This window comes from Sesamum indicum, linkage group LG2 (assembly GCF_026168435.1).
Source record: "Sesamum indicum cultivar Baizhima isolate 11 linkage group LG2, ASM2616843v1, whole genome shotgun sequence".
Classification (NCBI taxonomy): Eukaryota; Viridiplantae; Streptophyta; class Magnoliopsida; order Lamiales; family Pedaliaceae; genus Sesamum; species Sesamum indicum.
The window spans coordinates 536,854-558,277 of NC_142658.1; the positions used below are offsets into that span (position 1 = coordinate 536,854).

The 21,424-nt window shown below is 35.9% G+C and overlaps 4 protein-coding genes across 7 annotated transcripts; 3 read left to right on the forward strand and 1 right to left on the reverse strand.

Moving 5' to 3' along the window:
- Window positions 1-2,156: 2,156 nt before the first annotated feature.
- Window positions 2,157-5,091, forward strand: LOC105175397 (patellin-3). Its single transcript, XM_011097837.3, has 4 exons — window positions 2,157-3,712; window positions 4,015-4,139; window positions 4,239-4,380; window positions 4,507-5,091. Exons 1-4 carry the CDS (start codon window positions 2,426-2,428, stop codon window positions 4,756-4,758), a joined length of 1,806 nt encoding a protein of 601 aa, XP_011096139.1. The 5' UTR covers window positions 2,157-2,425; the 3' UTR covers window positions 4,759-5,091.
- Window positions 5,092-7,788: 2,697 nt separating this feature from the next.
- Window positions 7,789-11,174, reverse strand: LOC105175408 (patellin-3). 3 transcript variants are annotated; one of them, XR_016064060.1, is made up of 5 exons: window positions 9,937-11,174; window positions 9,282-9,406; window positions 9,016-9,181; window positions 8,480-8,843; window positions 7,789-8,109 (listed from the first exon to the last, which is right to left on the reverse strand). XR_016064060.1 is itself a non-coding variant. In XM_011097847.3 (4 exons), the coding sequence occupies exons 1-4, from the start codon at window positions 11,047-11,049 to the stop codon at window positions 8,589-8,591; spliced, it is 1,659 nt and encodes a 552-aa protein (XP_011096149.1). In that variant the 5' UTR covers window positions 11,050-11,174; the 3' UTR covers window positions 8,263-8,588. The 3 variants fall into 3 exon arrangements, 1 of the variants encoding a protein (XP_011096149.1); XR_002286533.2 differs by lacking the exon at window positions 7,789-8,109 and adding an exon at window positions 8,132-8,243; XM_011097847.3 differs by lacking the exon at window positions 7,789-8,109 and having other exon boundaries at window positions 8,263-8,843.
- A 1,738-nt stretch (window positions 11,175-12,912) lies between these two features.
- LOC105175422 (alpha/beta-Hydrolases superfamily protein) lies at window positions 12,913-15,650 on the forward strand. Of its 2 annotated transcripts, XM_011097865.3 has the most exons (7): window positions 12,915-13,075; window positions 13,172-13,458; window positions 14,090-14,201; window positions 14,307-14,400; window positions 14,522-14,699; window positions 14,782-14,851; window positions 15,165-15,650. In XM_011097865.3, exons 1-7 carry the CDS (start codon window positions 13,070-13,072, stop codon window positions 15,474-15,476), a joined length of 1,059 nt encoding a protein of 352 aa, XP_011096167.1. In that variant the 5' UTR covers window positions 12,915-13,069; the 3' UTR covers window positions 15,477-15,650. The 2 variants fall into 2 exon arrangements, with proteins under 2 accessions (XP_011096161.1, XP_011096167.1); XM_011097859.3 differs by having other exon boundaries at window positions 12,913-13,458.
- A 2,002-nt stretch (window positions 15,651-17,652) lies between these two features.
- LOC105175435 (MICOS complex subunit MIC10) lies at window positions 17,653-20,257 on the forward strand. Its single transcript, XM_011097874.3, has 3 exons — window positions 17,653-17,949; window positions 18,834-18,973; window positions 19,787-20,257. Exons 1-3 carry the CDS (start codon window positions 17,814-17,816, stop codon window positions 19,799-19,801), a joined length of 291 nt encoding a protein of 96 aa, XP_011096176.1. The 5' UTR covers window positions 17,653-17,813; the 3' UTR covers window positions 19,802-20,257.
- The last annotated feature ends 1,167 nt before the right edge of the window (window positions 20,258-21,424 follow it).

A 21,424-nucleotide genomic window follows, 5' to 3' on the forward strand; every position in this document is an offset into this window, starting at 1 on the left:
AAATTTTCAAACAATTATCTAAACTAAAAGAAATCATTTAATACAACCACCTCTCAATGCTAAAACTCCTTCCCTCAATTGTTGTTAAATAAATCTAAAATAATAAAGAGTAGTAATGTCAGAAATTAGAAAGAAAGAAAAAGACAGCAAAGAAAGATGAGTTTGGGATTGCTTTGGCGCATGAAAGACGGAGCATCAGTGACAGTGGTTGAGGGTCCCCCCAACCACTCATACCCGTTACCTATACATACATACATACATACATACATCACTTTTTTCTTATATATAACTTCCACTTGAAAAATAAAATACTTTTTATTCTGTTTGGTGTGAAATACGATGATTACAAAGAAACATGGTCTGGAATTTTCCTCAACAGAGGTGTCATTATTCGCCAGACTGTTTTTTTTTTTTTCATTTTCACTTTTTTTTAACTATAAAATCTTCGTAATCTACAAATAATCAATTCCTCCAATTTTATATGTCCTAACTTACACATTCATTAAAATATTTGAAAAAGGTTATAAACACATTCAAACCTCATTTTATTTCATAAATTTGACTAATTATATCATAATCTACATTTCATTATTACAAACTTACAACTCAGAAAATTACGCGCAATTTCCCATACATTAAGCAACACAAATAAGTATATACGTAATTGACAATAAGAGCAATTATGTGTCAAATCTTCCATTTACATTTACATTTACATTTACATTTACATGGGGTTAAATACAATGAATTTCTTAAAATTTAATATAATTATATAAGTATTTTTTATTGTTTATAAATTATTAATATCATCTTATTATCACAATTGTTAGCATTTTTATTATGTTTTCTTCTATTCTTTATTACAAACTGATTAAAATACCTTTATAAACTATGAATTATAATTTTACTTATTTTTTTAAATAAATTTGTTTTAGTAACCTTTAATTATAAAATATATTAATTAACCCAATAACTTCATCTGAATTTCTTTTACATTATAATATGATTTATGATTTATGTATGTGAGAGGAAAAGATGGCGCCCAGAAAGTCCAGGAAATTTCATTTTCCACCTCAATGGTTTACCAGATATCTATACACACAAAATCGTGTTGGAAGAATTGAGAGGCGGTGCGATGCGATGCGACACTCTACCTTATCTCACAACGCCCAATACTATGCCAACATTTCTCTTGTTTTTAGCATTATTTGTTTCCCAAGTTTCCCTTTTACAACGTTTGAGATAATTATGATATCATTCAACACTACCCATTATTACTCACTTCATATTTCATCATATCATCACAATATTCCCTTTCATCAATTAATTATATTATTTCATGATTTTCTCAGTAGTAGGTATGATGTGTTCACCTCATTTTACCAAATAAACATCCCAAATTATGTTGTTTTTAGATAATTCAAAATTGTAATTTGAAATATGTCCATCCAAATAATGATTCATATTATATAAATTTATAAGAAATGAAAAAGAAAATTGTATATTCAACAGTCCGACGACGATATATAATAAAATATGCGAGCTGATATAAGCTGATTTTGTAGTTATTGTCACATGACGATCATATCTTTTATGAATAAGACAATGAAGCTTTTTTTTTCGTGAAAATAAATATACAGTAAATAATTAAAAAAAATATCAAACTACTCAGACTCAATTTGTGTCGATTCAAATTATTTACAACCCTATCTAGTGGTGACAAAATTCATAAATTTGGAGCCAAAAATTTATTTTTTGTATTAAAAATTTTGGATTCTCATTTTTTTTTTAAAAGAATGTAAATGGTGGAATTTTTAAATATAATATAGTTATTTGGGGGAACTAAAAACCCTAAAAATTGAAGGGCTAATGTAAGATACCGTTGCATCGCCGCCGCCGCAACCTCAACTCAACGGTTCTAAAAGACAGAAATGCTGGTATTGGTATCTATCTGTCAAACATAAATAACCAAATCAATCTATAATAGGTAAAAATGGTAATTCAGAAATGAAAAAGGGGAAAAAATTGATGGTGGGCAACTGGGAAAATATGAAAGAGATTCGGGGACATTTAATTTATTTGCAAATGAATAAATAAAAATTGGATGATTTGAAGAGGAAAAAGAAGAGGTGGTGTGGTGGATATGGACCCCAGTACAAGAGTGGTAACGAGCTGGCAAATTCCAAGTCTTTGACAGACTGTTCCTCTTCGTATACACAATACAAAGCCACCCCCTTCTCTTCAAATTCCATTCCAATTCCTCATTTTAATCGCCTCCAGCAATCCTCTCTCTCTCTCTCTCTGTCTCGAGTCTTTTTTCTGCATAGCAAAAGGGTTTGCTTGGATTGTTTTCGTTTCTGTTTCTGTTTGTTTTCTTGATTTTTGAGTTGCTAAGAGTGGTGGGAGTTTTGTGTTTTTGTTTGTCATGGCTGAGGAAACCAAGAAGACGACTCCTGTTGCCGCCGAAGAGGTGGTGGTGTCTGATGTGCCGGTAGCGGAGAAGCCCACAACCGATGTGGTAGAGAAGGAGGCGCCACCGCAGCCGGAGCCTGAGCCTGAGAAGGAGAAGGTTGAGAAACCTGTGGCGGAAGAGGTGGTGGAAGGAGAAAAGGAGAAGGAGAAAGAAGAAGCATCTGAGGAGAAAGTTGCTGAATCTGCATCGTTTAAGGAGGAAAGCAACAAGGTCGATGATCTTATCGACCCAGAGAAGAAAGCTTTGGATGAATTCAAAAAGTTGATTCAGGAGGCACTCAACAAGCATGAATTCACCGCTCCACCGCCCCCTCCCCCGGCCCCAGCCAAGGAGGAGGAACCAAAACCTGAAGAGAAGAAAGAAGAAGAAGCAAAACCAGAAGAAGAGCCAAAGGCTGAAGAGATAAAAGAACAAGAGACAAAGACTGAAGAAAAAGCCGAAGCCTATGAGGCACCGGCTGAGGTTCCGCCGCCGGCGGAGCCCGTGAAAGAAGAGGAGGTGGAGAAAAAGGATGAAGAAAAAGCAACCCCTCCACCGGCTGCTGAGCCATCCGAAACAGTGGTAGAAAAGGTGGAAGAAAAAGTTGAAGCTGTTGAAGAGATTAAAGAAACTATAGTTCATGAAGTGACCGCCCCTGCTCCACCGCCATGTGAGGAGCCCGCCGCTGCCCCGGTGGAGGAGGAGAAGCCCAAGGAGGAGGAGACAGCCCCACCACCTGCACCTGAGGAGGTCTCCATATGGGGTATTCCTTTACTTGCTGATGAGAAGAGTGACGTGATTCTCCTTAAGTTCTTGAGGGCTAGGGACTTCAAGGTGAAAGAAGCTTTTGCGATGCTGAAAAGCGTGGTGGCATGGAGGAAAGAGTTTAAGATTGATGAGTTGCTGGAAGAGGAGGGAATCCTTGAGGGGCTTGAAAAAGTTGTTTATATGCATGGAGTTGATAGAGAGGGACACCCTGTTTGTTACAATGCTTTTGGTGAATTTCAGAATAAGGAGTTGTACAGCAACACTTTTGCTGATGCTGAGAAGAGAGCCAAGTTCTTGAGGTGGTATATTCAGTTCTTGGAGAAGAATATCAGGAAGCTCGACTTCAGTCCTGATGGCACATGCACTATTGTTCAGATCACTGATCTCAAGAACTCACCTGGCCTCATATTATTCAAGAAAGAACTCCGCCAAGCTACCAACCAGGCCCTCCAGTTGCTCCAGGATAACTATCCTGAATTTGTCGCCAAACAGGTACACAGATTTTTTTTTTAAAAAAAAAGGTCTACTTTTTACTGTTTACCTGAGATTATTGAACTTTTTCATATACTAATTCATGCCTAATCTAGTTTAAATATCTGATCTTATCTGTTTTGTGTAACTTAGTGATTCTTTTCTGGAATTCTTTTATTGGTGCTATTTTTTCTAGTGGGGCTGCTTGGTTTTCTTGTGTGGAGATTCTTGTCGATTTTGTGCTTTTCTTGTAATTAAGTTATATGCAGCTTACTATGATAGGGTGTGTACTAATTGAGGTTTTGATTTTTGTTGGTGCGAAGGTGTTCATCAATGTCCCATGGTGGTATGTGGCCTACAATAGGATGATCAGTCCATTCCTGACCCAGAGAACCAAGAGCAAGTTTGTGTTTGCAGGCCCAACCAAGACTGCTGAGACACTCTTCAAGTAGTAAACTCGGAAATTTTCTTTCTAACCTGTAACTGATAATTGAATTGCTACATATGCCGAGTCAATGATTTTAATATGGGATTCTATTGTTTTCAGATACATAGCACCTGAGCAAGTACCTGTTCAGTATGGTGGTCTTAGCAAGGAGGGTGAACAGGAATTCACCCCTGCTGATCCTGCAACAGAGGAGATTATCAAGCCAACATGCAAGCACACCGTCGAATTGCCAATCACTGAGGTGGGCATGTCTTTCTGACTCCTTCGTCGATAGCATATACCTCTAGAAACTGAGATTTGGTAATTTTTAACTCTAAATAATCGACTTCCATTCTAACTATGATCAATGAATTGTCCGATTTTGCAGGCTGGCACGTTGGTTTGGGAGGTGAGAGTGGTGGGCTGGGACGTTTCCTATGGGGCCGAGTTTGTACCAAGTGACGAGGGTGGATACACTTGGATAGTGCAGAAGTCGAGGAAAATTGGACCAACCGATGAACAAGTTATTGGCTGCAGCTTCAAAGTTGGTGAAACTGGAAAAATTGTGCTCACATTTGACAACCAAACTTCTAAGAAGAAGAAGCTTCTCTACAGGTCCAAGACCAAGCCCTCTGAATGAACATAAAATGCAGCACAAAAAGGAGGGCTCTCCTTTGTTCATTCACATATTCTTTCTTTCTTTCCTTTCTTGATTGGGTACTAAAACTTAGTTGTTGTCGGGGGTGTTATTTATTTTATATTTGTTTGTTGGTTCTCGTGAATTATAGTTGTGTTGTTGGATTGTTTTAAATGTCTGGGGAAACAATTTGGGAATGTAAGGATGAGGAAATGACTATACATACAAGGGGTTGGAGAATGTGTTTATTTCTTCCTTCTTTTACTAGTGTGAAATGTGGACACAAACATTTGTTACTACAGCTTCCTGATACTTTAATGCTGTAAATTTTGTGTACATTCGATGTTTTGGCATTGCTCTTGTTTCTTTTTGTGGATGTTGATGTCAAATGGATTCTTCATACCCCTTGTCCTGTTCATAACTTTGTTCTGTTCCTCTCTAGCAATACATACAATAAACTGCCAATCTGTCAAATTCTTGCATGTGTATCTAATTTATTGCATTTGTTTCTTGAATCATCAATGTATCACTGATGTTGGACCATATTATATGTTCTGTCTGATCTTTGTTTTCTTCTAATTTGAAGCCCTTCTAATATTTTCTTGGCCATTTGAAAAGAATAAGAGCAGAAGTGTTGAAATTCAAAACACGACAAAAGTTTAAAGTGAAAATAAAAGAAAAGATATTTACATTATATACTCAACAGTTGCAGAGGATTAAGACAACATGGCAGACAAAATTTGAGAATGTCTGAATAAAGAAGGTGAAAGATTCAAATAAAGAAAAAGCAAATACATTTGGTTAAGCACTTTACACAAAAGCAGTGGAGAAAATATGTTTTTATCATACACTGAATCTGTCAAAAGCAGTTTGTAGACGGAAGATAAAGCAGAGGTAACCTCTGTTTATATGTATATCAAAACCAAACGGTCATCTTAAGATTCCTCAGAAGACTTGTCTGAAATTCCTATATTTTTATGAGAACATCTGCAGAGAGCGGTTGCCTTAAAGTTAGGTTGCTAATCATTCTTCCCACCAACTTATATTAAATAAAAGTAGCCTTCAATCATCAATTATGAGCTCAAGTTGCACAGTGTTAAGAAAAATCCCAGAGAACAGACCCCACCAATAATGTTGTTGCACATCACAAAACTGATACAACCTTATCATAATACTTATTTGTTTATGCAAATGAAACATCATTAAGTTGACAAAATAACCCATCAAGTGTGAGATTTTAATTATGTGTTCAACTGTTCTGCCTTTGATTGTGGGAAGACATTTCTTGCCACACATCATCCTCATTAACAAATCCTAATCAGGATCGGGTTTAGCCACATCAAAACTAATTATATAACAATTATAATATACATGTCGTGTGATTGGTGTATACTTCAAGAAAAGTAAGTAATTATTCGACAAACATATTATATTTGTCATGTAATTAATTTGATTCGAATAAATTGGGGATGGGTAAGAATTTTCTCTTCATTATCTTTGGGACATCTTCAACTTGATTTTTCTGCTGATCATTCATCCCCCCAACTCCTGTGAAGTGGGTAAGCATGTCTTATTTTCAAGGGGATGTTAGTCAAACTATGTTACAAGGTTGCATTTTCTTCTGTTTTAGTGCTTTGCATGATTTCCTTCTTTCTTTATTTTATTTATTTTTTTTAAAAAAGACATCAAAATTTATTTTACATTTCTAAAAACTTTTTCGCAATTCTACTGAAAACTATAAAGACTTAAGGCTACATTTAAATTGATAGATTGAATTTGAAGAAAAAAATTCAAATGATTCCGTATTAAAACAATTTAAAACCCATCAAGTTTATCCAAATAAATTCAAATATATATATATATAGTTAGAAATTTTAAATTCACTCTAAATGGTTCCCAGTTCCACCATCCAATCCCGCATTACTTTAATTAAAAAAAAATTAAGAAATCAAAAAAAGAAGAAAATTTAGAGAAAGAGTGAGAATTAACTAATAATGATGAGGCAAAAGAATCCGGACAGAAGAACAACTCTTATGGTTTATGTAGTTGGAATTTTGGTGGACAATTTCTTGTTTTTCGGAAAAATTAATGGTGTGGTAGTGGTACTATTAATATTTGCTTGTCTTTTTCGCATAGATTCTCAACTTCTCTGCACAACATTGGAAAAGCGTTGCCTATGTTTCTTTCCCACTATTCACAAAAGGTTGGAGTTTTTTTTTTTTTCTTTTTTTCCTGTTTGAAATTCTGTTTTATTTTAAAATCAATAAATGTTCTTTTTGGTTTTGGGCATGTAGGGCTGGCAAATTAACATAATTGGCGCATCACATGAAAAGGAAATAAATAAAAATTCCAAGGCCACCTATTTTTACATGGTCATGAAAATTGAACTTTTTTTCAGTCTAACCAGACATAAATAACAAAATCGATGACACAAAAAAAAAAATGTTGCCCTAAGTGATCATCTAGCGGGACGAGACCATGTGCCCCTCAATTTTAGAGAGATGATGATTTAGGCAAGCGTCTCATGTTGGTAGCAAAAAATGAACTTGAATAACTTATAAGTCCTAAAACCTCCTCCTCGAGCGAGACTTATTTTCAGAATAAAATCATAAAACTCATACAAAATAAAGATAGACAACATCTCGTTAAACGGAACACCAATGGAATCACAAATTGGTTAGCTTAATTAATTAGTCCTTGATAATTGACGTTGTCTTTTTATTGATGAGAAAGGAAAAGGGGGAAATTAGGCAGCCGCAAAACCATAAAAGAAGAGGGCATATGCGTTAGTATTGTGAAGAGTCAATTTTGGGTATCCGAGATTGTGAATGGAAGTGGAGGTAATGTCTGTACTTTTGACAGTGCGCATGTGAGGTTGGGTTCATTCATGTGTTGTTGTTATAACACTTCACATGTTGTCCAGCATGTGAAACTCAGGCTTCAATCACTGTTATTTCGGCGCATTCATTTCCATTTTCGTGATTTGGAAATTAGGGTATTTCATTCCCCACAATTCTTCCTGTCATACTCGAATTGGAAACTGGAGATTTTCAAATGTTTTAATTTCAAAGGCCCAACCAACCATGAATGTGTCCGAGGCCCATTTGTTATCTACACCAACCTACACATCTCAAAGAAAGGAACACACATGCAACTGCAACAATGATAGTGATTCCCTGCTTTTGGTGTTGACAAATGAGAAATGGAAGGTATAACCACACACTCTTATCATAATCAGGTGATTATTGAAAGCTCAACAACCTCATCTCCATCAAGTGAATGCCAGCATGATTAATGATCAAGACCGGGCTGCCCAAATCAATGGTCCGAAAGGAACTTAATACCACACAGGCGCTGCACCAACCACCATCAACCATGAACCATCAACTCATTCACTAAATAACATATGATCACGCTACAACGCAAAGGCGTTGAGAATGTAAGAAAAATGCTACTTGACTGGACTTATAACGCCATTACTCTCATAGCTGCACAAGAACACCAGAATAAAACAGAAATATACAATATAAACCAACAACATAAAAAGGATAAGAGTTCGATGATAGTGCAACTACATCCCTCTTACCATATTTACCAGCCTCCACACATAACAAGAAACCTATCACCAACTAGGACCCACAAGTAACAAGAATCCTATCACCAACTAAGACCCAAATACACAAAAATATCAAACAGACAAAGAAATCAAGGTGAAAGACCAAACCTCTAGCTCAGGAGATGGGGGATCCGGAAATAGTATGGAGAATTCCATAACGCAAGTTGCAGAATCTCTCCATGTTTACCCGACTCTAGAGCTTCACAAACTTGCCACATTAGTCTTTATATGGCAAAACCTTGAACCGGTACAGTAGCTTTTTCTTCTTGGCGCTGGGATTGTCAATTGTGAGTAATATCTTACCCAGCTCGGTAACATTGAAACTGCTGGACACAACTGGCTCATCAGTTGGAAGCATCTTCCTAGTCTTTTGTATGATCACAGTGTAACCACGTTCAGCATTTGGTACATATTCGGCGCTGTAGCTCACTTCCCAGCCCACTACGCGAAGCTCCCATACTAGAGTGCACTTCTGCAGATCAGTTAAATAACCAATTACAAAGGGAAATATAATCTTTCACCGATTGGATACAAGGCAAGTAATCTTTCTTTTGTAACACCCGTAATTACATAAATAGATTCCACATTGTTTGAGAAGTTAGATAAGGCAAAAACATCCACAACGTAAATGCTTTCTCACAAACCTCATTCTCACAAAGCTCATTCACAATAATTTCAACCGTTTGCTTAGTTGCAGGCTTAATAGTGATCTCTGTGGCTGGATCATCCACAGTAAACTCTGGGTTGCATTCACAAAAATCTACACTAAGGCCACCGTATTGAGTTGGTACTTGTTCTGGGGATATGTACCTGTTTAACCAGCAACGCAACCACAAATTAGACTGCTGAGAAAGACCTGATACAGAAGAAATGTCCTGTTCAATTCAACCGCAAGAAAACTTATACACACTTGAAAAGGGTTTCAGCAGTCCTAGGTGGCCCAGCGAATACAAACTTGCTTTTGGTCCGCTGAGTCAGGAAGGGACTGATCATCGTATAGAAGGCCAAATACCACCAGGGAACATTGATGAACACCTACAACCGAAATAGCAAACCAGTTTCAATCAAACTTAAATATTCCATGCATAAAACAACAACCGAAAGCCTAATCAGTGAACTTTTTGTACAACAATCAATGATTTGATTTTTGCATATTCACACACAAGCGCGCACACAAACACAGTTTTAGTGACCTCTAAGACATATCTGATATCACCTCAAATGAGAGCACAAACAGGAGCACCTATTATCCTCCTTTCTAAGCAAACTAAGGAAAATCTTGCGACACCAATTAAAATAAGCAATGAGATTCTCTTCAACGCGAACTAAATTTGCTGCTCCAAGAATGTAATTTATATTGCTCACAATTGTAGGATACTGAACTCCCACATAGATGCTTATGAAACTAAACACCCGATGCAAAGCCCTTGAGTAAGAAACATCTTATGAAACAAAATTTTTAAGCAAATTTCCAGTCACACTCTACTACTCCACCACTCTTGTAATCGGTTTTGATATCCCAACAGCTCTACATAATGAAACAAGGATATGTTATCATGTTATACCTGCTTTGCGACGAATTCAGGGTAATTATCCTGAAGAATTTGTAATGCCTGTTTAGTAGCAATTCGAAGTTCCCTTTTCCCTGGTCCTGGTGAATTTTTTAGATCACTAACTTGAAAGATAGTATTAATCCCACCAGGACTAAAATCCAGCTTCCTGATACTTCTCTCCAAAAACTGAATCCTCCACCTCAGAAACTTCATTCTTTTCTCCTCATCCCCAAATGTCTTGGCATACAATTCTTTGTTCTGAAACTCCCCATACACATTGTAGCACACCGGGTGCCCCTCCTTGTCCTGCCCGTGCATAAAGACAACCTTTTCAAGATCATCCCCTAAATCTTCCTTCAACAACTCATCAACATTAAAATCCCTTCGCCATTTTATCGTGCTCTTTAGCATAGCAAATGAATCTTTGACTTTAAAATCACGGGCTCGCAGAAACTTAAGCAAAATCACATCACTCCTATCGTCTTTCAACAAGGGCACACCCCATATGGATACTTCTTCCGGCAGATTTGCACCTTCTGAAGGCGAGGCCCCACTAAAGAGGCCTTTACTAAGAGCTTCTTGAACTAAATGTTTGAACTCTTCCAATGCTTTCAGTTCGAGATGTGAGAGATCTGAGACCTTATTGCTTTCCTCTTTAAAAGAAGCAAACGATTCTGGGGCCTTCTTCTTTTCTATTGGCTTCTCCTTTTCAGGTTCTATGACTTGCTTCGATTGGGTTTTTGGAGATTCAGATTCTTGAGGCACCGCCAAAGCAGCAGCCAGTGGCTGAGACACTGGGGTGGCAACAGAGTCTTTTTCTGTGGCGGTGGCGGCGACGGTGAGATGCTCCTCGGCGAGCGGTGGTTCTGGTGGCGGTGGCTCTAAAGGGGTGTCTTTCTCTATAACAGTAACAGCTTCTTTGAGCTTTTCTTCAACTGAGAGTGGCGTCTCAGAGTGAGCGGGGGAGAGCGATTGTTTCTGCAGGTCCAGTGCCAGTGAAGCGAGAGGCGGTGCAGAAACAGAACCGGGTTCTTGGGGAGGTGGTGAGTCGGTTAGCTCCGGGGTGGAAGAGGGGAGCTGGGTGGCGGCTGGTGGTGGATATATTTGGAGGGTTTCATCGGCCATGTTTGAGTGTGAAAGGGAGGTGGAATTGCGAGCTGAGCTTTCGGCGTTGAGGTGAGGAGTATGATAGAGATGGATGTACCACTGTACTGTACTTTACTAAGTAGTGTTAAATAAACTTATAAAATATATTTGAACGCATAAAAATAGTGTTGAGTGATGAGTGGTGAGGCCCATCGACCTTATAAATAATAATCATTTCAACATAATTATCAAAATTAAAATTATTTTATCTTTGACTCTGTTTGTAAAGAGAAATAATATATATGAAGAAAATATTAGAGGTATAGATTGGAAATTTTTTTAATTTAAATTGAAATTTTGAATTATTATATAATAATTGTAATTTAAAAAAAATAATTAATTATATAAAAATAATATTCATATAAATTATTTTATAATTAATTCAATTCGACCGTACATCAGAATGGACACATGGATGGTTTATTGTGAATTGCATAGAGTAGAGACGGTGGAGGACAGAATCCTATGTCCCTGCCTTGTTGCTCCTTGCAATAGCCCATCATTGGGCCCACTCAGTTCTTATTATCATTGGGCCGTTCGGTCCATAAAACAAGTTTTTCAATTTCCAAATGAATCTCTACACTTATATTTTGTTTTAAAATATGGAATTATATATTCAGCCGAAATACGTTGTAAAATTACATTTATACTCTGTTTTTAATATTTTTTGTTTACACTTAAATTTTTTTTTTAAGGATTTTGATAAGAATTACCAAAATCGATAAAAAAGTTTTTATAAATTTGTTATTTTGTCTCTTATTTAATATTTACATATAAAAATATTTTTATATGTGTAAGGGGATAAATATAATATATATATAAAGTCAGAAGAGTATATATTATCACTATCGAATTAGACATTAGATAAAAAAGTAACTATTTTTTAATGAAAAAACTAGTCATATTTTTTCTACTTTTTTTTTTTTCACTTCCTATTTTACGGAGTGAAATGAACACTATTATGGCATATACTTTGAAGGATTAGATGAAGTTTTTTAATAAGATATTTTAAGAAATAGATACAATAATAATGTCAATATCACTTTGTAAGATATAAAAAATTATTAAAACTTGACTAGTTTTTTTTCATTTATCCATAGCTACTTTTAATCAATGACTATAATTTGAGATCAATTATATATTTTTATATATGTATTGCAATTAACTTTTATAAATATAAAAATATTATAGAGGATGTTGAATAATGGATAAAATTAAAAATAATTATATATATATATATTATTGATGTAAGCATTTTTATCAAAATCCTTATAGTATGACTTTATGTTTAAACGATAAATTTTTAAAAAGTACGTAAATATAGTTTTAAAATTTGTTGGAGGAAAGTATACATAGTGTTTGGTTTTGTTTTTTAAGTATCTTGTTTTATATTTTGGAGATAGATAGAGAAAAATAGAGTTAAATAAGTATGTGTTGAAGATAAGTATTTGTGTATGTTTGGATTTGTTTCTAAATATAGTTTAAATAAATGTTGTATGTTTGATGCTATGTTTCGGGAGACAAAAGTCACTGTTCATTGTCAAATTATGTCTATATTTTATATATTTATATATATATAAGTATTGTATGTTTAATGTCATATTTTTCAAAGACAGAAATCACTAATAATTGTCAAATTGTCTCTTTTATATTATATATATATGTATATATTATATATAAAAAGCCCAATATCCAAAAAAACACACATAAAATATAAAATAATACTGATAAATATTGAGTGTATTTTGTCCAATTTCAAAAACAGTCCAAAAATGAAACCAAACTATAATTTGAAGTGTAATTAACCCTTATTAATATTGCAAATGTAGATAAAAATCTTCACCACGAAATAGGAGGCCTGGTCCTCCTGCTGTCGCCCATTTGGTGGTTCTTGTTTCTTCCCAGCTCTCTCTCACTTCGGATTTTACTGGCGGGACTCGGATTTGCATGCATATTTTCTGATTTTGTCAAACAATAGGAAACTGGAAATCGATTGTTTATGGCTGTAAATCTTGCTGCGCCCTCTTCCTTTTTCCTACCATTTTCTTCATCTTCATCCACACCTCTGCAAATACATCACAATTCCACTTGCACTTTGCAGACTCGCCGCAAATTTCATTCCTTGGTTGTTCCCAAGCATCCCATTGCCTCCCTGACTTGCGCTAATGCCTCCGTCACCTCCTCCACGGCGGCGGTTTCGGCTGAAAAGGAGGAAGTTTTGCCGCCTTTGGATGTCAGCGAAATTAATCGGAAATCGAAAAAGTGGGTGTGGAAAGGATATACCATCAGTTACTTGGTTTATCCAGAAGGCAATAGTGATGCTGCTGCTGTGAATCCTCCGCTTCTTCTAGTTCATGGCTTTGGTGCATCAATTGCTCATTGGCGCAGGTATACAATTTTGTGTTCCGTTTTTTCTTTGTTGTTGAAGTTATGTACTTCTGTGGCCCTTTTGAAAGATGAAGCTCCCTTTTTTCTTTTTTCCTCGTTTACTTAGTTGCACTTGTGGGTATAGAAATTTGGACTGCTGTAGGTGATGGCTTATGTGTTTTGATTATCACAAATTTTAGCTGTCGAAGATAAAGTTTTATCAAATAATAATGGAAATTGTATGTACAATCAGAATTTTTCCTTTTGACTAGCAGCAACTACGAGAGCTGATGTTTAGCGATCAATCTCTCCCCAAAATCAACTATAAAGGGACAATTTCTTCTCATCTTTAACGTCATTTAGGAATTAGGATTATGAAATTGTTTTCCACCATTTCCAAAAGGAAGTTAATTGTGCATCTGAATTCTTTACTGAAGCATCTTGTTCTCAGCTCCAGTGCCCATTAAGTTTCAATTTCACATTGTCAGTCAATTTTCCCGATATCCTTCCTGGCTTAAATAAGCTAGCCTGCCTCTTACCTTCTTTAGCAATAGAGAAAATACAGTCTCCTAGAAAATTTCAATTTGACTGAAAATGTGGGTGCTCATGGCTGCTGCTAAACACTATTATTCTGCCTTTGAGGAAATTTTAGGAATATTCCGACACTGGCTCAAAGTCACACAGTTTATGCCATTGACCTCCTAGGTTTTGGTGCTTCGGATAAGCCAGCCGGTTTCCAATATTCCATGGAGGTCTGGGCTCAGGTGAATGAATGACATCAGCCCTCGGTATTTATGATTTCTATCCTGGTTCAGAAGTCGTTTGTTCTTTTATTTTATTATGACCAAGAATGCACTCGATATGGACAGTTGATACTGGATTTCTTGGATGAAGTTGTCCAAAGGCCTACTGTATTACTGGGGAACTCTGTTGGTAGTCTTGCTTGTGTAATTGCTGCTGCAGGTGTGTTTCAATTCTCCCTCTGTATCTGAATGAAGAAATACTGTAGTCTACCTAAGATATTAGATATAAACTATTTAGAACCAATTGTCAAGAGCTTTGAACTTATTTTTTCGCCTGACAGAATCGAGTCGGTCCCTAGTGCGAGGGCTTGTGCTGTTCAATTGCGCTGGTGGCATGAACAACAAGGCTATTGTTGATGACTGGAGAATAAAGCTACTCTTGCCTTTGCTTTGGCTTTTTGACTTCTTACTGAAGCAAAAAGGAATTGCTTCTTATTTATTTGATCGTGTCAGACAAAGGTGCTCTCTTTAGTGGTTCTGCTTTCTATTGCAGAAGTTGCTGACTAAAGAACATAATGACTTGTTTTTCTAAATCTTGCAGAGATAACCTGAGAAATGTCTTGTTGTCCGTCTATGGAAATAAGGAGTCTGTGGATGAGGACCTTGTGGAGGTACTAAATAATGTAGAAGAAGTAATAATAAGCAGTCAATGAGAACATCAAAATTTTTTTATAAGATAAAGCGAGATATTCAAGCTTAAAGTTGGTCATGTTTCTGCATATTATTCTCCTATGTTATAATCCCAAGATGGTGTAAACGCATATGTGCATAGTGTATGTGTTTGGGTCTATTAATGTGTGTGCATGTACATTTCTATGTACTAAAATCTGGTCTTTATATGTCAAATTGATCTTTCTCTAGTCGCTTGCTTTGCTGTCCTCAACTTTTTATGGCTTTAACATTTTATGATTTTCTTGTTAACAGATTATTAGGAAACCGGCACTGGATGAAGGGGCTCTTGATGCTTTTGTTTCCATAGTTACAGGCCCCCCCGGGCCAAATCCAATCCAGTTGATTCCAAAGATCACCTTACCCGTGTTGGTCTTATGGGGTGATCAAGACCCATTCACCCCAATTGATGGGCCTGTTGGTAAATACTTCTCAACGTTACCTGCCCAAATGCCAAATGTTAACCTCTTTTTATTGGAAGGAGTTGGACATTGTCCTCATGATGACAGGCCAGACTTGGTCCATGAAAAATTGCTTCCTTGGCTCTCAGAGCTTCCAGTTTCATGAGAGATTGTTCTGTTGTGGTTGTGGAATCCTTATCACAAATTGTGTATATGTTGCACTTATTTGCTGTTCATCAATTGACCACGGAATCATATTCGGAACCACCCTTATCACAAATTGTATATATATTGAACTTATTTGCCGTTGAACAATTGATCAGGGACAGTATCATATTCAGGTTTTGCATTGTTCACTTGATAATTGATTTATGCTGATTTCCTAAAGATATAGACAGCAGTTGAACTGCAAACTAATTCATCTGTAGGTTTTACATTAAACCCCGTCATATTTTTATATTTTACTCTTCTCTCTATATCCGTAGCTTTTTCAAAATTGAGAGTTTGCAGAATCAGGATGCATAATACATGCCAATACCTTAAAGATTTCTATTAAGAATAGATAAGCCCCTGGTTGACTTAATGAAATTAAGCAACTGGTGCTTGCTGAAAAGTTCTTAATCTTACCATGTCTTGCGTGTTGCAAGGCTTTCTTCAGCTCACAGCCAATATTTTACAGGTTTCTATCACGGTTTTTTTCTTATGGATTTCCAATTAGCATGACATCAGCAATGTTCATCTTATGTTCCTTGAAGTTTCAATATATTCAGATGTTGATTGCAACGTCGCTTTGACTTGCCATTTTCATACTACATATTATAATCTCCACCGCAAGAATTCTGACTTAGTTTCTGGAGTATGGCGTGCACACACCGGCAGCACCTATCATCACCGTTTGTTGTGCAGCCACCAACAGCACCACCAGTTGCAACCAAGGAAGAGGCACCTAGTACACATAAGAAAACAGAGCTATCATTTGAAGTAGAAAAGATCCCTAAAACCAGTAAAATCCCAAAGCTCTTCAGCTTTGAAAGGAAGGCATTCAAGGAATTCATCCTCTTAGTCCAAGAAGCTCTGGAAAACCACGAATTCTCAGCTACATGTTCAATCCCAAAGCTCACAGTTGATAGTTCACCCCAAAAAGTCTCCATCTGGGTCGGGCCTCTTCTTAAAGATGATAGAACTGATGCAATATTGTTGAAATCCTTGAAAGCAAAGAACTTCAATGTTGGGGAATCTTTCACCATGTTTTTCTATTGCAACAGCAACTGTCGCTGCAAATAATTTACATGCAGGAGTGCATTATTTCTTGGGAGCGAAGGGTTCTGGATTGGGGAGTGAGCTATTGGTCAACATTTCTACCAGGGGCTAAGCATCCATACACTATAATTTTAGACAAGAAAAAGAAGATGGTGTACATTGATGAGGAAGTGGTGGCTAACAAATTGAAAGCTGGGGAGCTTGGTAAAATTCTGCTGACAATTGATAATCCTACCTCAAAAAGGAAGAGGCTTATGTACAGATTTAAGGTTAAACCTGTCCAAGATTAATGAGATTGGCCAATGGAAGTTCTTTTGCCTTGTCCATTTTCTTCTGTCATGATATATAACATTAATCTTCTCATTGTATTTCTTTCATGGAGCTATTTTTATGCATTCAAACAATGTAGAAGACTCCTTTGTTCTCTATTAAGTAGTGTTATGGAAAGTTTGATCAATGGCCTCATCTTGAACTTAACAGACAATGATGTTATCGAAAATTTTTCATAATTACAAATACCAATTCGTTATTTAAAAAAGTACAAACACTCTTTAAAATTAATGGTGGTCTAACAAATACCCTTCGTGACAGTCCATTATAACAGTGTGTTTCTCAAACGGTCGTTCAGGTCATTTATAATTTTTCAAATAACGAGAGATATTTATAATTATTACAAACATTAGAGGAATTCATTGTAATTTACTCTTATTTTTATTACGAGCTTCGTATTGTTCTTCAAACTTATATGCATGCAAAACATGAGGATTATATAACTTTACCTTTTACTCCATAGAATTCTTTAATCACTTTCGGCCACCTGGTTGGGTAAAAAATTTAGTCGACACTCATTTGAAATAAAATATACTTGAACAAAGCTTTTCGTTCGGTAAGTTTTTAAACTTAATTCGAGCTCAGTTTTAATAATAAAATATACTTAAAAATATTATGGTGACGGAATGTGGCGGCCCGTTGGGCCTCTCTGACTTGCAGATGGGCTACATAGGACTAGGAAGGCCCATCAAGGCCCAAAGCAAGGCTAGCTCCCCCCCCCAACCAAAAAAAAAAAAAAAAGAGACGCAGAAACAAATGAAAAGAAATTCTGAAAAATTCCGAAAATACAGACACAAGAACGAAACCCTCGGGTGAAAGAAGGGAAATTCGACTGTAGAGAGAAAAATAAAAGCTAGAAAAAGAAGGAAACAATTCGGTAATCTTTGTTTTTTTATTTTGAAATCAATCAAAAATGGTGGAACGAAGCAAAGCTGAGATTCCAGGAAAATACGATTTGAATGAGAAATGGGATGCCTGCCTCGATTTGGGCGTTCGCCGTTTCGTGTACTCGTCGTTTGCTGGCGCCTTCGCCGGACTTCTTCTTTTCCGTGAGTTTTCTCTAATTAATTTTGTTAATGTATTTATATTTTTGACTGCTTGCTATTAATCATTTTCTTTTTCTGGTAGAGTGCAATATTTTTTTTAAATCTTTTTAATCAATATTTGTTTTTTTTTTCTTTTTTAGCATGAGAGATTTTTGTAATTATGTGAGGGAGGTAGATCGTGTTGTTTCGCTGAGGTTTCTTTTCATGTGCATGATATGTCCGGTTGATTCTTTTCCGATAATTAGTCTCTGTAATTTTTCTTGCTTTCGTTCGCATTGTAGACCATTGGATTTCATTATACCATAATTTTATACTGTACTGTTGCATTATTTGGAATATTGATATGAAAAGGGGAATGTTGTGTTTGGTTATAATTTTTGCTTGAACTAGAACAAGCCATGTTCCCTTAATGAGACTGGTTAAAGCTGGTGTTTCTCTTTCAGTGATGCATGATTGTTGGTTTTTCGACTTAGCAATTACTCTCTTTTCTAGTTATTTGGTTTTTGGTGATTGTTTTTCTTTGAGGGAGCTGAAGTGGATGATACTAGTGCTGATATTGTAGAATCTGGGTCTTTGTTGTTTCTCGGATTCAGTTTATATTTATTCTTTGATTGGGTTTTCCTTGCGTTGTACAATGGATGCTGGTTTGATTTTGTTTTGCTAAGTCAACAATATGTTGCAGGATAAGTAAACAGTAGAGTTTCAATCATGCTGAGAAAGAGTGTATCAAGTTCTCTGTTCCAGACCAGTCTGTCTGATGCTCATTTGCATGAAATAATCAAAGAAGCTGTGACATATATCCTGATGTGTGCAATAGTACTAACCTTTTAAAAGTGTTTCCCATTTTGTTGATCAGTATGACGATCAGCTATTGATTGTTGCATCAGGAAGTCCTGTAACACGCTGGGCATCTGTAGCTTTTGGTGCTGGGGTGGGGATTGGATCTGCATACTCTGAATGTTCTCATAAATTTAATGGGTCTCCACCGAAACTGACCCCTAACATTTTTGGCACCCCTCCCTCCAAGGTAAATATACGGAACTATGCTTTTATACTTGCTTTTCTATTCCAACTTCTAAATCAAGGAGTGTTGAGGGATTAGATTTTGTACTACAATTTTTAATCTCCCAATCACTAATTATACTGCTTTTATTTGGAAATATGACCAATCCTTACAAGAAACCTTGTGTTCTTTTCCAACCCTCAACCCCGCCCCCTGGTGCTTTAAGTTTTATCGTATCCTACCTTTCAGCTTTTGTTCTTCTTGGGTTTATGAAGATTCTATTGTGAATGTTGGAAACTTTTTATTATTATTTCTCTCCTTTTCTCCCTGTACTTTCTTGGGTATGATTGATGCCCAGATATCAAAAGCTCTGAGTAGTTGGAAATGAATTATACATGTAACTGGTTTTCAATGGTATAAAATAATAAAGTTAGCAGGAAGCTTATATCTTGATGGGTGATGAATCTTGAAGATACCATTCCATATACAGTTATATGCTTTATGTGTTGGTTCTTTGTATCCTTGTTAGTATTCTTTTATTCTTCTAATGAATATTGTGATGTGTTATAATTCTCCTGTGAATTATTATTTGAGATAACTGAAGAATTCTAAGCTGCAACTTAGACTTTTCTTGTGATACTGTTGAGTTGATTTTGCTTGTGTTAATGTGCTTGTGATGGAGACAATTACTGCTTTTCTTGTTCTTTTTTGATATAGACTTTTCCATGCGCAGCTTTGGCTGCACTCTTCACCATAGCCTCTGCCCCTCCCTCATCTTTGTTTTGTAAACTTAAAAGAAATATAAATGTTAAATGATTCTTTTTCTATTTAATGCAGGCGGGGGATGAATGAAGCTTTTCCTGGGCAGGTTTTCCCATAACTTGGACTTCCATTTCCCTGCGATTGTTTTTCTTCACTTGTTAATGTATTGCCAGGACGTTTTGACCTTTTAAACAAAAACTTTGATGTATTCCGCTACTCATGAATGCTATTTTCCTTTGTTTTTCTTTTTCATTTTTCTTTGTATCACTCTATTACCAAGAGGAGTTGAATAGGGAAGAAGGAAGACAATAGTTGCTGTCTGTTGGAGGTCATTTATGAGGCATGTTCACTCAACATACAATGAAAGTCCCCGGTATATATGAGTTTGGTATATTGGGGAATTTCACAAAAGACTGTAAATTTCTTGTGCAAATTTGAGTTTCTAATTTCATTTAATAAATAGTGGATGCATTTGGAAGAATTATTGCATCTGACATTGATGATTTGCAATTGCAGTGAGGTTATGGATTTGGGTGTTCTTATTCATTATTCTTGCAGTGCACATCTCCTTTTCTCTTTTCTTTCTTTCTGATATGAAACCCAAAACTAGCTTGTACCAAAACCAAATTTCTCAAACGTTTTGTTTGATCTCTTTCCTCCTCATTCCAGTTAGCAGCGGGACTAAATGTCTTAAGAAATACCCTGGCGGTGTTAAAATGCAGTTCTGCTGTACCTGAGGTCTTGTAATGTTTATTGTGTGTATACATTCCTTTAAACATTATTGTACTTCTGGAGGAAGGGTTGATGCAAGAGAATTAACAACCTGAGATTTGCAACACTAGAAACATTATAAGTAATGTTTAGAAATAAAGCAGTATCAATATCAAATGGATTAATATTTCCTATATGCATGTGCCTCTTTCTACACTTGTAACCTCCTCTATTCACAGTAACCATTTCATCATATCAAATTTACGGGTTCAGACTTTAGACATCACAACTTCACGAGGGGCTCAAAATGTAACATTGTGGACGTCATTGGACTTGGTTTAATATATTAAAAAGAAATTGGCGGACTACAAAATAAATGTAAGGGACAGTTACATTTATACTTCCTAATTTATGATTTGATTATATAGATTATCCTCTTGTCTTTTATATAATTACAAAAATTTATACTAAAAAAGTAGAAATAATTTATGTAATGATGTTAATATCTTTGGAGGTGTAATTTTTCAAAAAGTAGGAGTGGTTTATATAAATGATGTTGATATTCTAGTGTGAATTTGTGTAATTATTCAAAAAGCATGAGTAATTTATATAAATAGATCATGAATTAGGGGTGTCAACGTAATTGTGCCTAAAGTTAAAATGTGGGATGAACTTGAACATGACTATTCACAATACAATATTTCATTATCATTATATTTGTTTCAGACAGATTTTTTCATTCCTAAATTTGTGAATATGGAAGTCCCTTTGTTCCGTAACATTCTTGACTTGAGTGGCTGGAAATCTCTAACAAGAATCAAATGATAACAACAATTTTTTAAAAAAAAAAGGAGAAAAGAAAAGAAAAGAAAAGGAGAGGTACACTTAACCAGAACTGGGCTCTGTCTGCATGAGCCCATTTCATAAACTTCACAAGTCAGAAAAGAACTGGCAGCCCATTTTGGGCCCATAGAGTTATTAGATAAGCCCAACATAAGGCCT